Source organism: Coregonus lavaretus, assembly GCF_964263955.1.
Source record: "Coregonus lavaretus genome assembly, contig: HAP1_SCAFFOLD_449, whole genome shotgun sequence".
Taxonomy (NCBI): Eukaryota; Metazoa; Chordata; class Actinopteri; order Salmoniformes; family Salmonidae; genus Coregonus; species Coregonus lavaretus.
Genome location: NW_028158296.1, coordinates 116,187 through 132,962, shown reverse-complemented (window position 1 = coordinate 132,962; position 16,776 = coordinate 116,187). Strand labels below are relative to the sequence as shown.

At 42.1% G+C, this 16,776-nt stretch overlaps 1 protein-coding gene across 1 annotated transcript in view; it reads right to left on the bottom strand.

The window, feature by feature from the left end:
• LOC311124187 (uncharacterized protein) overlaps positions 1 to 16,776 on the bottom strand; it is a gene marked incomplete at its 3' end in the record, with an annotated part of 166,627 nt that overhangs the window by 105,396 nt on the left and 44,455 nt on the right. The window contains exons 9-25 of the mRNA XM_084198380.1: positions 12,803 to 12,838; positions 12,104 to 12,160; positions 11,401 to 11,433; positions 10,719 to 10,763; positions 10,302 to 10,340; positions 10,107 to 10,169; positions 9,258 to 9,302; positions 8,958 to 9,062; positions 8,545 to 8,583; positions 7,886 to 7,930; positions 7,739 to 7,774; positions 7,408 to 7,530; positions 7,211 to 7,246; positions 4,649 to 4,810; positions 4,342 to 4,386; positions 4,162 to 4,197; positions 613 to 666 (exon numbers count right to left, since the gene is read on the bottom strand). Of these exons, the coding sequence (XP_084054506.1) occupies positions 613 to 666; positions 4,162 to 4,197; positions 4,342 to 4,386; positions 4,649 to 4,810; positions 7,211 to 7,246; positions 7,408 to 7,530; positions 7,739 to 7,774; positions 7,886 to 7,930; positions 8,545 to 8,583; positions 8,958 to 9,062; positions 9,258 to 9,302; positions 10,107 to 10,169; positions 10,302 to 10,340; positions 10,719 to 10,763; positions 11,401 to 11,433; positions 12,104 to 12,160; positions 12,803 to 12,838 (999 nt within the window). The remainder of the gene's footprint in view (positions 1 to 612; positions 667 to 4,161; positions 4,198 to 4,341; positions 4,387 to 4,648; positions 4,811 to 7,210; positions 7,247 to 7,407; positions 7,531 to 7,738; positions 7,775 to 7,885; positions 7,931 to 8,544; positions 8,584 to 8,957; positions 9,063 to 9,257; positions 9,303 to 10,106; positions 10,170 to 10,301; positions 10,341 to 10,718; positions 10,764 to 11,400; positions 11,434 to 12,103; positions 12,161 to 12,802; positions 12,839 to 16,776) is intronic.

Here is a 16,776-nt window from a genome sequence, read left to right as displayed (position 1 = left end):
TAACACAACACATCATACCAAAACACAACATAACACAACACATCATACCAAGACACAACATAACACAACACATCAAACCAAAACACAACATAACATAACATATCATACCAAAACACAACACATCATACCAAAACACAACATAACATAACATATCATACCAAAACACAACATAACGCAACACATCATACCAAAACACAACATAACACAACACAGCATACCATAACACAACATAACACAACACATCATACCAAAACACAACATAACACAACACATCATACCAAAACACAACATAACACAACACATCATACCAAAACATAACACAACACATCATACCAAAACACAACATAACACAACACAGCATACCATAACACAACACATCATACCAAAACATAACACAACACATCATACCAAAACACAACATAACATAACATATCATACCAAAACACAACATAACACAACATATCATACCAAAACACAACATAACACAACACATCATACCAAAACATAACACAACACATCACACCAAAACACAACATATCATAACAAAACACCACATAACATGATGACATAACCCAGTATTAGAAGTAGTGTATGTTAGCTCCAACCTCTCACCTTAATCCCCTTCAGTCCATCCTTGCCACTAGGTCCTCTGGGTCCAGCTTTGCCCTAACAGATACATATAGTGCCTTCAGAAAGTATTCACACCCCTTGACTTTTCCACATTTTCTTGTGTTACAGCCTGAATTTAAAATGGTTTAAATTGAGATTTTGTGTCACTGGCCTATACACAATAACCCATAATGTCAAAGTGGAATTATTATAATTGTTTATTTTTTATAAATGAATAAAAAATGAAAAGCTGACATGTCTTGAGTCATTAAGTACTCAACCCCTTTGTTATGGCAAGCCTAAATAAGTTCAGGAGTAAAAATGTGCTTCACAAGTCACATAATAAGTTGCATGGACTCTGTGTGCAATAATAGTGTTTAACATGATTTTTGAATGACTACCTCATCTCTGTACCCCACACATACAATTATCTGTAAGGTCCCTCAGACGAGCAGTGAATTTCAAACACAGATTCAAAGACCAGCGATGTTTTGCAATGCCTCACAAAAAAGGGCACCTATTGGTAGAAAAAAAGCAGACATTGAATATCCCTTTGAGAATGGTGAAGATATTAATTACACTTTGGATGGTGTATCAATACACCCAGGCACCACAAAAATACAGGCGTCCTTCCTAATTCAGTTGCCGGATAGGAAGGAAACCTTTCAGGGGTTTATACAAAAATATTGCTATTTTTAAAACAAGCCATAGAAAGTTGGTTGCAATTTCAGTTTAATCCACCAGAAAATACAGAACAAATATTACAACAAATATTATGGTTAAACTAAAATATAATAATTTATAAAAAAAACTAAATATTTTTTTTTAAATGTTTAAAAAAGGTATCATCTTTGTAAATTATATCAAAAATAGGACTGGTGGAGTTACGTCACAAATGCAGCTAGCAAAAATATATGGAAATGTCTGCTCTACTCAAAATTACAACAAACTAATTGCAGCATTACCGCAAAAATGGAAGATGCAATTGGAAGGGGGAGAAAGTAAGGACCTTGTCTCTCGGCCCTGCATAAAGACCATAATTGGCTAAAGAAAATTGTGATGAACAAAAAAATATACCCGTTTTATTTAAGGACCCAAAAATGGACAGCTGTGCCATATACACTACCGGTCAAAAGTTTTAGAACACCTTCTCATTCAAGGGTTTTTCTTTATTTGTACATTGTAAAATAATAGTGAAGACTTCAAAACTATGAAATAACACATATGGAATCATGTAGTAACCAAAAAGGTGTTAAATAAATCAAAATATATGATATATTTCAGATTCTTCAAATAGCCACCCTTTGCCTTGATGACAGCTTTGCACACTCTTGGCATTCTCTCAACCAGCTTCACCTGGAATGCTTTTCCAACAGTCTTGAAATAGTTCCCACATATGCTGAGCACTTGTTGGCTGCTTTTCCTTCACTCTGCGGCCCGATTGTGGAGGCCAGGTCATTTGATGCAGCACTCCATCACTCTCCTTCTTGGTCAAATAGCCCTTACACCGCCTGGATGTGTGTTGGGTAATTGTCCTGTTGAAAAACAAATGATAGTCCCACTAAGCGCAAACCAGATGGGATGGCGTATCGCTGCAGAATGCTGTGGTAGCCATGCTGATTTAGTGTGCCTTGAATTCTAAATAAATCACAGTGTCACCAGCAAAGCACCCCCCACCATCACACCTCCTTCTCCATGCTTTACGGTGGGAAATACACATGCGGACATCATCCGTTCACCCACACCGCGTCTCACAAAGACACGGCGGTTGGAACCAAAAATCTCCAATTTGGACTCCAGCCCAAAGGACACATTTCTACCGGTCTAATGTCCATTGCTCGTGTTTCTTGGCCCAAGCAAGTCTCTTCTATTTATTGGTGTCCTTTAGTATTGGTTTCTTTGCAGCAATTCGACCATGAAGTCCTGATTCACACATTTTTCCTCTGAACAGTTGATGTTGAGATGTGTCTGTTACTTGAACTCTGTGAAGCATTTATTTGGACTGCAATTTCTGAGGCTGGTAACTCTAATGAACTTATCCTCTGCAGCAGAGGTAAATCTGGGTCTTCCATTCCTGTGGCGGTCCTCATGAGAGCCAGTTTCATCATAGCGCTTGATGGTTTTTGCGACTGCACTTTAAGAAACTTTCAAAGTTCTTGAAATGTTCAGTATTGACTGACTTTCATGTCTTAAAGTAATGATGGACTGTCGTTTCTCTTTGCTTATTTGAGCTGTTCTTGCCATAATATGGACTTGGTCTTTTACCAAATAGGGCTATCTTCTGTATACCCCCCGTACCTTGTCACAACACAACTGATTGGCTCAAACACATTAAGAAAGAAAGAAATTCCACAAATTAACTTTTAAGAAGGCACACCTGTTAATTGAAATGCATTCCAGGTGACTACCTCATGATGCTAGCTGAGAGAATGCCAAGAGTGTGCAAAGCTGTCATCAAAGCAAAGGGTGGCTATTTGAAGAATCTTAAATATAAAATATATTTTGATTTGTTTAACACTTTTTTGGTTACTACATGATTCCATATGTGTTATTTCATAGTTTTGATGTCTTCACTACTATTCTACAATGTAGAAAATAGTAAAAATAAATAAAAACCCTTGAATGAGTAGGTGTTCTAAAACTTTTGACCGGTAGTGTAGATTGCAAAATAGTTGGGAAGAGAACTGATACACAAAACAATGCTGGATTCAAAACGTTTTCCATTTAAATGATTATACAAAATTCTTGCAACCAAATAGAATGTTATGTATCCCAGCTCTGCAGATTTTGCTGCGAAGAGAAAGAATCATTAGATCATTTGTTTTGGTAGTGTCCATATGTAGCTTGTTTTTGGTCGCAGATTCAGGAATGGCTGAAGAATTGCAACATTTACCTGGAGCTAACTCTGCAAATAGCACTGCTGGGTGATTTAAAAAGCCATAGACAATCGATCAATAATATAATAATACTTTTAGCAAAAAATGTTATCTTTAATTTACAATATCTTTGAGAATAGAAAGGTTCCAAACTTTTGTGAAACATCACAGCACCGTTGAAAAATATATGGCAAATAGAAATCAAAACTGAATGGTGTTCAGAGATAGATGGGAGGGGTTGAGTGGAGCTGAAAGATGGGGACTAAAAACAAACAAAAGATAACTATTGTAAAATATATTGTTTCCGTAAAAACGTATATACTGTTGTATGTTTAAGCTGGAAGTAGAAGCCTAAGTGTTGTTGTCATTTTGTTGTCCAATTAGAGAGGGATGGTAGGGTTACGGGAAAATAATAAAGGAAAATATATAACAAAATAAATGTATAATTTATATATATATATATTTACCCACAAAATATGGGTGATTGGAAATGATGCAGACAATTACAGTGATGGAAGCCACTATCTGTCTGCAATATTAAAGCTGACCTACCCCCTAAAAAAAGGTATTTAAAAAAATACATTTTATCATAACAGGTGACAACTATGGACATAAAGAATGTAGAAAGAAGTATGTCATAAAGAGTCTCTTAACATATGCATAAGATCACTCTCACCGTTCTACCGTCAGCTCCTTTGCCACCAGCGTTACCCTGGAAACAAGAGAAACTGTAATGTCAACAGAACTGGCTTTTGAACTAAATGTTCAGTCTTTTATCTTATGTATAAAATGTATTTTTGGTACTACATTACCTCAAACATCCTGTGCCCTATTGAGTTCCCTACTCAGCACTAACCTTCTCTCCTCTCAGCCCTGCCAGGCCACTGACTCCAGGTTCCCCCTGAACAAGAGTTAACACAAATCACTTCCAGGTTAGAAACAGAAACAACACAGAAGGCACGTACGTATGCACGTATGCACGTATGCACGTATGCACGCACGCACGCACGCACGCACGCACGCACGCACGCACGCACGCACGCACGCACGCACACACACACACACACACACACACACACACACACACACACACACACACACACACACACACACACACACACACACACACACACACATTCCCTTCCAATAAAACACACACCAACCTGTTCTCCCTTCTGTCCCAGCCCTGGTTTTCCTCTCTCTCCTTTGAGTTTCAGGGTTTGTTCCATGGCAACAAGGTTGGCAGCAGGTATTTCACTCAGGGTGGGGCACACAGCACACACATCGCCCTTTTCCCCTTTGACACCATCCGACCCCGCCTCTCCCTACCAAGCATACAGACACATATATCACAGGGAGACAGGTTAATGATAACACCCACTAATAGGCATGTTTCCTTTGAGGTATAGCGTCTAATGTGGTGTCCCTAACAGATTAGTTATTCAACTATATCTAATGTGGTGTCCCTAACAGATCAGTTATTCAACTATATCTAATGTGGTTTCCCTAACAGATCAGTTAGTCAGCTATATCTAATGTGGTGTCCCTAACAGATCAGTTTGTCAACTGTATCTAATGTGGTGTCCAAACAGATCAGCTAGTCATGAAGGGATATAGCCGAATAGTATGATCAGCTAGTATGTCATCCTTGTAGAATGTTAGCTCTGTAGAATATGACCATGTATAGTCTTGTATATAATCTACATCCGTTTGTGCCTTAATGTCCTGTACATTAATGTCTTGGATGTCCCATACATGCAATTCCCTTGGAAGTACGCCAGGCGATCCTATGGAACCAAAGAGGACCTGTACACTGTAGTATGTTATCATGTGTTAAACAAATATTACGTTTGCACATCGTGGCTGTAGTACACCATGTTCTACAGCACTTATTCTTAAGCTAAGTGAACAATCACTATTTTGGGATATAAGCACACTTTATATGAACTTGGATGTTAGCTGAGGGATCATCAGTGTTAGAATGTCCCCCCTTCTTAAGGCAAGAAACAGATGGTCAATGTATACATTGTAGACATTGGAGCCTAATGTGATTTATGTTTGTCTTCATGCACCAGCCCACAGGATGAAGAAGGGAGAGCCTTCTCCATGAATACTGTGTTCAGCCAAAGACTTGTTGAATTGAATGTTTGTAATGCTCTTTTCCACGACCGGTCGTTATTAAACAAGCTGAACTTGGTTCAAAGTCTTTGTCATTTTTGTTCTCAATCTTCAATACCATCCTTTTATTCATTTCCGACTGTCAGCTATATCTAATGTGGTGTCCCTAACAGATCAGTTATTCAACTATATATAATGTGCTGTCCCTAACATTTACATTTACATTTACGTCATTTAGCAGACGCTCTTATCCAGAGCGACTTACTTTACTTTTACTTACAAATTGGACACATCAGTTATTCAGCTATATCAAATGTTGTGTACCTAACAGAGCAGTTATTCAACTATATCTAATGTGGTGTCCCTAACAGATCAGTTATTCAACTATATCTAACGTGGTGTCCCTAACAGATCAGTTATTCAACTATATCTAACGTGGTGTCCCTAACAGATCAGTTATTCAACTATATCTAATGTGGTGTCCCTAACATATCAGTTATTCAAGTATATCTAATGTGGTGTCCCTAACATATCAGTTAGTCAACTATATCTAATGTGGTGTCCCTAACAGATCAGTTTTTCAACTATATCTAATGTGGTGTCCCTAACAGATCAGTTATTCAACTATATCTAACGTGGTGTCCCTAACAGATCAGTTATTCAACTATATCTAATGTGGTGTCCCTAACAGATCAGTTATTCAACTATATCTAATGTGGTGTCCCTAACAGATCAGTTATTCAACTATATCTAATGTGGTGTCCCTAACAGATCAGTTAGTCAACTATATCTAATGTGGTGTCCCTAACAGATCAGTTATTCAACTATATCTAATGTGGTGTCCCTAACATATCAGTTAGTCAACTATATCTAATGTGGTGACCCTAACATTTCAGTTATTCAACTATATCTAATGTGGTGTCCCTAACAGATCAGTTAGTCAACTATATATAATGTGGTGTCCCTAACAGATCAGTTAGTCAACTATATCTAATGTGGTGTCCCTAACATATCAGTTATTCAACTATATCTAATGTGGTGTCCCTAACAAATCAGTTAGTCAGCTATATCTAATGTGGTGCCCCTAACAGATCAGTTAGTCAACTATATCTAATGTGGTGTCCCTAACAGATCCATTAGTAAACTATATCTAATGTGGTGTCCTTAACAGATCAGTTAGTCAACTATATCTAATGTGGTGTCCCTAACAGATCAGTTAGTCAACTATATCTAATGTGGTGTCACTAACAGATCAGTTAGTCAACTATATCTAATGTGGTGTCCCTAACAGATCAGTTATTCTAATGCGGTGTCTCTAACAGATCAGTTATTCTAATGTGGTATCCCTAACAGATCGGTTAGTCTAATGTGGTTTCTCTAACAGATCAGTTTGTGTTTGCCTATATATATTTATAGTTGTGTGCTTTGGTATGCTGGTGTGTATGTATATGTATGTATGGTGTGTGTGTGTGTGTGTGTGTGTGTGTGTGTGTGTGTGTGTGTGTGTGTGTGTGTTTGTACACAAGTGAGTTAGTGACTGTATGTAACCCATTCCCACAGCACATGAATTAAACATGAGATATAAATTAACAGGTGGAACTCTGTACCTTGTCTCCTGCCTTCCCATCTGCTCCTTGAAGACCCTGATGATTAGAAAAGAGGAGAGGAGATATAGGGAGGAGAGAAGAGGAGAGGAAGAGAAGATGAGATTCTAAACATTCCTAGCTGTAAGTGAACATTATTTTCTCATGCAAACCAAACTCCTTGATGGCTATATGAACATTAGGGGTGCTGCATATCTCACCGGGAGGCCAGGGTCTCCTATCCCAGGGACACCAGGCTCTCCTTTGGGCCCCGTCTTCCCCTGGAGGGCCACAGTGTTGCCCATGTCTGCAGACAGGACGGGACACATCTCACACGGGTCACCCTGAGAGGGACAAAACCAAAGAGACACACAATGTCAACACACACCTCACAGGATTGGCACTGATAGACAGAGCGATGGACAACGTCAACACATACCTCACAGGGTTGGCCCTGATACACACAGAGATGGACAAACACATTCACAATCCATGCAGTATATCTCCTAACCCTAACCCTAACATACAAACCAGGACTGAGGGTTAACTCACCTTATCTCCTTTACCACCACCAGAACCCCTAGGACCCTGAAAACACAACAGCAATACATTTTAGTAGAGCATAATAGTGAGGATGAGATTTCAAATTACACACTGACTAGAATACAAAACTGTGGTCTGAACGCATCCTGTACTCACAGGATCTCCTGGTTCTCCATCTTTCCCTGGTGTCCCAGAATCCCCCTGGACAGAAGAGAGGAACAGGACACAGTAACCATAACAACTGTTGTAACATTCCAGAAATGTACAGAAGTCTTGTTGTGGGATGTTTTCTTATCAAACAATATAATCTGTATACAGTACTTCAATGTTCAAACTGCGGCTTTGGATTTTTCTGTTATTTTACCCCCTTTTTCGATCTCATCGCTGCAACTCCCCAATGGGCTCGGGAGGCGAAGTTCGAGTCATGTGTCCTCTGAAACATGACCCGCCAAACCGCGCTTCTTAACACCCACCCGCTTAACCCGGAAGCCAGCCGCACCAATGTGTCGGAGGAAACACTGTTCAACTGACGACCGAGGTCAGCCTGCAGGTGCCCAGCCCGCCACAAGGAGGCGCTAGAGCGCGATGAGACAAGTAAAGCCCCCCCGGCCAAACCCTCCCCGGACGACACTGGGCCAATTGTGCGCCGCCCTATGGGACTCCCGATCACGGCCGGTTGTGATACAGCCCGGGATCGAACCCGGGTCTGTTGTGATGCCTCTAGCACCGCTGTGTCACTCGAGAGGCCCCGGCCTTGGAAGTTTTTAAGCAGAGTTTTAATTGGATTTGAATTAATTTTCAGATATATTTTTTACCTTTTCTCCCTTCGATCCAGGAGGTCCTCCAGGAGTGCCCTAGCAACAAAACAAAACACACCTCTATTAAAAAAGAGTGCTGAGCAACTAGCCCTCTCTCTAACTGTCTCTCACTTCCTCTGTCTACCAGAGCCAAACAAGAACAGACGCAAACGGCGTCTCCTCGAAGATGCTACTTGGCTCTAGTTAAGGTTAACACACACAGCATCTCCTCGAAGATGCTTCTTGGCTTCAGTCAAGGGTAACAAAAGTCTATATTAAGCCTCTCTTTGCTTGCGAAACCCAGCCCCAACTTGCCCAGTGCATAAAGCATCTGACAACTGGAGGATGAAGAGTTATCATAACAGGACTCTGACTTCAAACCTGAGGATGGAAAAGATAGAACAGAATTCCAGAGCAGAGACACTACTCACTGGCAGGCCTGGCAGGCCTGGTTTTCCAATTCCTGGCAATCCTGGAAGTCCGGGTTTTCCCGGTTCTCCTGCTAGTCCCTCAGGCCCCACCTTTCCAGAGGTACCCTGGGAAAAAAAGCTCCTAGAGGTTAAAGTTCAAATAGATGCCAAAACAGAAAATGGCAGTTCGATTTTGAGGGCCACTAAAAGCATGTGTTTACATTAAATGCACATGGAAATGTACAGTGTACATACAATGGAAGTACACATTGTTAAATACTACTACATTTAAAAAGACTAGCTACTCTGTTTAAAGAGTACCTTCTGTCCCTTGGGTCCCACCACACAGATGGATCCAGCCCGACCCTGCAGAGAGAGACACAGACCATCACTTAGCTCTTCTTAAACAGTATGAAAACCTCTGCCTACAGGATATAGAAACCTGAGAGCACACACACATACACACTCACTCCCCCTCACTCACACTGAAATTCCTCTTTATCGTCACACTGTAAAACTTTCCATGCGTATCCATGTTAGGCTGAATGGGTGAGATGAAAGGGGTTAAGTCAGCCTGAATCAGCCAGATTGTGTGAGAGGAACACAGTCAATGAGGCAGAATTGATTCTGCTGGCTTTGTTGCTCCAGTCTAATCTAGCAGCCATTAGGAAGACAACACCCAGAGAGACGCCGGGCAGAGCAGAATAGATATCAGTACCAGTCTAGGCTTTAAAGAGTAATTCAGTATAATTCTACTAAACACCCTCTGTTAGCCTGATAGGTGTATGTGGGAGTGTGTGGGAGTGTTGTGTGTGTGTGTGTGTGTGTGTGTGTGTGTGTGTGTGTGTGTGTGTGTGTGTGTGTGTGTGTGTGTGTGTGTGTGTGTGTGTGTGTGTGTGTGTGTGTGTGTGTTCAAGTGTGAGTGCGTGGGCGTCTGTTCCTGGCATTTATAAGACAGACACATGCTGTTTATTCTAGTGAAATAGGAAGTGTTGTTTACGGTTTGCTAACTACTCAGCATCAACATAATAGGAAACCCATTGTGGAATGCAGAAACAGGCTACATATTTGAATGATTTTTCTGCCATTTTCTAAGCGATGAAGGTGATGATGATGATGATGATGATGGTGATGATAGCGATGATGTCATAGAGATAAGCAGCCACTCACATCCTTTCCTGGGGTTCCAGATAGTCCCTGGAGACCAATATCTCCCTTCTGTCCTTTATCTCCCTAAGAGAGAGAAGGGGGATGGAGAAATAAATAAATAAGAAACAGTCATCATCAGACACTGTGATACGGACAGACAGACACACAGGCCAGCCAGCCAGACAGGACAGCCAGCCAGTTGTTTACCAGACGTACCTTGTGTCCGACAGCGTCTCCCCAGTTCGCGGGCAGCACCTGCAGAGAGAGAGAGAATGAGGACCAGAATGAGACCAGGAAGATTGATGAGCAGCAGTAATATTGAGACCTCACCTCTACTCTGCAGAAGCAATGGAGCATACTAAATAACACATCGACCACACACACACACACACACACACACACACACACACACACACACACACACACACACACACACACACACACACACACACACACACACAACACACACACACACACACACACACACACACACACACACACACACACACAAACTAACAAACACAGGCCTAAAAACTCTGCAAATGAATACTCTGTCTTAATGTACTCAAATCTAAACTACACTGAACTGAAGACCCCCAACACAATAGCTGCACTCCAGGAAGAGATACTCACCGACTCGCCTTTCTCCCCCTTCTGTCCCATGCGTCCCTGTTTGCACTGAGAAACAGACAAATGAGACACACGCACACACACACGCACACACACACACACATACATACACACGCACACACACGCACGCACACACACACACACACACACACAAATGATTTATACTCCAGTAATCTTCTAATTCCTAGATGTTGAAAGGGGAGGTAAGTTCAAGTCTACAGGCCAATTAGTTAATTTTGTGATTCAGACTTCTGTTGTAGTGCATTAGCATTCTAAATACAGAGCTGCTACAGAGCTAATGGCAGAGTAGTGGGGGCACACACACTCAGACAGATAGACAGACAGACAGGAAGAGCAATGCTTGGGATGCTTGGGTGTGCAACTCATGCTAAAATTCTAAAATAAGCCAAATCATTATACTTAATAATATAGTGTTCAACCCAGAGTTCCAACCATGTATCTCAGGTTGGTGAACCCACAAGTTGTGATTGTTCCTGCATGGCTGCATATGCTAAATCAAAGAATGGGTCTGTTTCAGTGTAAGTGCAGTATTTTGAAGAGCTGGTTATTCGACCTATTTGCTTCTGTGATGAGTAACCTGAAGAGTTGTGTTGGCTCCCCGAGCTATAGTTTAGGCTTTAGCTCAGAGGGCTAATGCAGTCTTTTACATGGACAAGACACTTACTGTACCAGATCCAGATTCACTGCAGTCTGAACCCTAGGAGAGAGAGAGAGAGAGAGAGAGAGAGAGAGAGAGAGAGAGAGAGAGAGAGAGAGAGAGAGAGAGAGAGAGAGAGAGTGAGTGAGTGAAAGAAAGAAAGAAAGAGAGAGAAAGAAAGAAAGAAAGAAAGAAAGAAAGAAAGAAAGAAAGAAAGAAAGAAAGAAAGAAAGAAAGAAAGAAAGAAAGAAAGAAAGAAAGAGGGGGAGCAAGACAAAGTCTGGTGATAAGTTTGCTGAACTCAGTATGTATGGCACTAAATCACAAAATCAATGCAGATAGAAATTAATATTTTGAAAGTGAAGCTAAAATAATTAGAATTTTGCTAATGAGACAGTGATTTCAAAATTTATGAAACTCTCAGTGTGTGATGATAATGCTGATAAGATTCAGTGTGTGTATGTATATGTGTGTATTTGGGGGGTTGGGTGATCAGTGAGCATGTGTGTGTGTGTGTGTACGTGTATGTGTGTGCGTGTGTGTGTCTCAGCGTGTCTGGATGACACAGGTGATGATGTCACACATTCCACCACAATTAGTCTGAGTACACACTCCTACGGATACATCCTCACTGCTGCTCCACGTGTGTGTGTGTTCAGTATTTCCATATGGATGTGTGGGTACATGTTTGTGTGTGTATTTGCAGTATGTGTGTGTGTTCCTATCTCACCTGATCTCCCTTCTCTCCCTTCATTCCGTGCTGTCCAGTGTGTCCACCTGATGCCACCTGAAACAAACAAACAAACCAAACATGAACACAGCTATCATACTAGAAGTCCATTATTGCCTGGATATTACTCCACTTGAAATGGTCTCAGAATTAGCCAGAGGGAAACTACAGGGCACTTTTACATTTCTGCTTCTTTATACCTCAACAGCATTGGCTACATATTGTTTTGGATTGAAATTCATTTCACAGGTATTTTACTTTTTATTTCAAATTACTTTTCTGGTTGCTTGAGGACAATCTACTGTTTCACATTGCAATAAGTATTATTTTCCATGTGAAGGACATTTTATTGCAGTTTTAGAAGGGGGTGTGATGGGGATATGTCTGTTCTTTTCGGTCCTCTGTTTCAAGTCTTTGTTCATGGGAATACCAGTGCGACATGAGTAGGGCCCTGTGTTTTGGTTAATCATGTCACATGACCTGGACTTTAACCTTTATTTGTAGCCTTTTCCAGAAATGAGAATTATGCCAAAAATCTAAGCAATTGACTGAGGATGGTGCTGGGCCATCTGACATAAAACACAAATGGGAAAGTTTGATGAAAAAGCTTTAAATAAAGGTTCAAATCCAGGTCATGTGACATGATTAACCAAGACACAGGACCCTAGACATGAGAGCTTCCATCTTTCGTTTACTTACGTTTAGGTCATCATTGAGAAGAACACAGCCAGCACACTAGAAAGACAGGGGGAATGGAGAAAGAGAGAAGAGAGAGAGAGAGAGAGAGAGAGAGAGAGAGAGAGAGAGAGAGAGAGAGAGAGAGAGAGAGAGAGAGAGAGAGAGAGAGAGAGATCACATTAGTTCATGGTGAGATATCCTCTAATGCATCTAAGCAGAGAGAACTAGGCCAGCTCCTTAGATGATTGAGTGTTGCAACGAAAAATGGCCAAATTGATTTTGTAATGTACTGTGTCAATAAAGCCAAGGGACTTAAAAAACGTCTGAGTCAGGTTGTCTCTTTAGATGAAGTTGCTTTTGATAGCATGCCGTGTTGAGCACTGAGAAAGAATAGGCTAAAAGCAGCAGAGGCCAAATTCAATGCAAAAAGTCAAGCAAACGTAAAATGGAGAGTCAGCTCCCAACCTCAGGTAGTCACAGATCATATATAGATTTTCGATTGGATGTAGTATTGTTTATTAGGCCGAGGAGAGACATGCCATGTGGTGGAATCTAATCAGGAAGACAGTAGGCCGTATGAATCAATCAAAGGGTATAGGAAGTATGAACCAATCAGAGCACATAGTACCAATTTGGGACCGTTGTAGTCAAACCAAGTCAAGCACATCCACATCTAGTTTAATGGCTAGGGTGCAGTTTCTCTAATGACCAGAGAGTGGTACTGTTACACCATTTAAATATTATCTGAAGAGATGTAGACAGGTGTTTGGGGAGGGGGCCTCCAACATTTCACACACACTCTCACACACTCGCTCACATGTAGTTAGAAATAATTAAACATAGGCTATACATACACACACACGCACACACACCACACACACACCTCCCTCTCGGGAGACAGAGATCCATCGACAGGGCTGTAGTGGAACAGGTTGAGAGCTTCAAGTTCCAACCAACTATCATGGTCCAAACACACTAAGACAGTCGTGAAGAGGGCATGACAAAGCCTATTCCCCCTCAGGAGACTGAAAAGATTTGGCATGGGTCCTCAGATCCTCAAAAAGTTATACAGCTGCATCATCGAGAGCATCCTGACTGGTTGCATCACCGCATGGTATGGCAACTGATCGGCCTCCGACCGCAAGGCACTACAGAGGGTAGTGCGTACGGCCCAGTACATCACTGGGGCCAAGCTTCCTGCCATCCAGGACCTCTATACCAGGCGGTGTGAGAGGAAGGCCCTAAAAACTGTCAAAGACTCCAGCCACCCTAGTCATAGACATTTCTCTCTGCTACCGCACGGCAAACGGTACCGGAGCGCCCAGTCTAGGTCCAAAAGGCTTCTTAACAGCTTCTACCCCCAAGCCATAAGACTCCTGAACAGCTAGCTAATCATGGCTACCCAGACTATTTGCATTGCCCCCCCACCCCACCCCACCCCCACCCCCTCTTTTATACTGCGGCTACTCTTTTTATTATCTATGCATAGTCACTTTAACTCTACCCACATGTACATATTACCTCAATTACCTTGACTAACCGGTGCCCCCGCACATTGACTCTGTACCGGTACCCCCTGTATATAGCCTCCCTACTGTTATTTTACTGCTGCTCTTTAATTATTTGTAATTTTAATTTGTTTGATATCTATTTTTTTCTTAACACTTTTTTTTATTTTCTTAAAAATGCATTGTTGGTTAAGGGCTCATCAGTAAGCATTTCACTGTAAGGTCTACACCTGTTGTATTCGGCGCATGTGGCAAATAACATTTGATTTGATTTGATTTGACCAATAGATACTGTAAAATCCCTGGAGATCACTGGAGAGTGCAGGCCAGCTGTAGCTCCTCACGGGCGGACACACACACACACACACACTGCAGTTTGGTGTGTATGTAATAGATAGCAAAAGTGACGTTTTTTCTAACGGAAGTAAGGTAATTAAAACAGCATCTACCACCCGGCGTGTCAGCCCAGCCGGCTCTCCTCACACCACACTAGGCAGTTAATATATATTGATTTTGTGTGACTGGGAGCTAAAGGAAAGAAGAAAGGAGGGAGAGAAGAGGAGAGAGAAGGTTCTTCTACAGTGTGTTGGAACTGCAACTCCATCAATGGTTGGCACCCGCGGTGCCTACTGCCTAGTCACTGTTTCCTAACCATCATATCTTTCTCTCTTTCTCTCTCTCTCTCTCTCTCTCTTTCTCTCTCTCTCCCTCTCTCCCTGGGCTATCGCTACGAACAGATATGTGTCACACCTTGATCCATCAGTGGGGAGGGGGTGTTTGTTCTGTGGGGAGGAGGAGACAGTGCAGCATCTGTTTTTTTCATGTTCCAGGCTGGTAGGGTTGTTTTCTGTCCTGGGTGGGTGGTGTACAGGCCTAGGGTAGGAGCTGAGTCTGGGCCTATATGTTGAACGGCCTAGGTATATCGTAGCCAACTGGCGAAGGGACTGCCTAGTACCTGTTGAGGCAGGCAATAACAGCAATGTGGAAGACCAGGAAACATGCTATGCAGGGGGCGGGGTGTACAGCCCCCAGAGCTGTGCTACTGGGGCTGGTGAGGGAGCATGTATATTGGGGGGCTAGTGAACCGTCTGGGGGATTTTGTAGGGGTGTGGGGCGTCGGGGGTCCTATGTACAGTGGAAGAGGAGGGATGCTTGGTTCTAACTTTCTAGGTCTATTAAAATGAAGTAAGTTTGTGCTTTTAATGATGTAACTAGTGGGCCAATATCTTTTTTTTTTTACTCAAATCTCTCTCTCTCTCTCTCTCTCTCTCTCTCTCTCTCTCTCTCTCTCTCTCTCTCTCTCTCTAAAAGCCAAGACAAGCCAAACCAAGTCTTTGATGCTAACGGTGGTAGTTATTTGATTATATGGATATATATTGGTTATTAGCTATCTGTAGGGACAAGTTTGGTTGTTCCCCATTTGTGTTTTGGGAAGACTTTGGTAAGGTCCCAAGTCAACCTATCCAGTGTGGTTTGCACTATGTAGATGAATCATCATGGTAACCCTCCTACCAAGCTAATAATAATGGTATGTATCTCTATTGCCTTGACACCATTATCAAACTACCTCAACCCATTAGCATGACATGCACACAAACACAAACACCCACGCACGCAGACTTGTATGAACTCAAGTACTTTCTTACTTTGCTTAAGGTAGTCCATCGTATCCCATGATGACTTCCACTACTTCTTGTGGGTTCGCTGAGGACTGTATAATCCAATGTGGGATGCACACTGTCTGCCACAGACAGAGCACACAAAGGCCTGTCACGTTGAGGCCAGCACAGGCATGGTCACATGTCTTCTCTGTCGCTTCGTCCAGTCCTATTTTCCTCGGTCCAACTGCACTCCTTGATGGCAGAGGCCACGCCAGGTGGAACGGTACACAGCAACAGTCTCGAGGGAGGCAGGGTTCTTTAGTGATGTCTTCAGTTGGTCCTTTAGCCACTTTTTCTGCGATCCTCTGGCAATGGATGGCATGGCAGAGCCATCTAAGCTTGTGGTGTGTGATGGATGCCTCAATGTTCCTGCAGTTGGTTCTCTGTAGTATCTCTGAGTGCGGAACACGGTCCTGCCAGGTCACTTTCAAAATGCGTTGAAGGCATTTTATGTGAAAGGACTCCAGTTGTTTTAAGTGTCGGCTGTAGACTGCCCATGTTTCACATCCATAAAGGAGTGTAGATACACACACTGCCTGGAAGACTGCAACTTTGTTGTGGAGGTGCAGGTTGCTGTTGTAAAATACCCTCTTCCTTAGCCGAGGATGAGGCCTGTTTGACTCGATTCTGGATATCCTTTTTCGATGTTGCAGTCTCCCGAGAGGATGCTTCCAAGATATTTAAAGTGTTGTACAATGGCCAGTGAGGAGTCTGAGATGGATAATTCAGAGGTTTCAGGCAGAGGATCAGATGAATATTGACATACTGTAGGACATCTGTTTTTGGGATGTTAACAGACAGCCCCATTCTGCTGTGTGCTCTCACA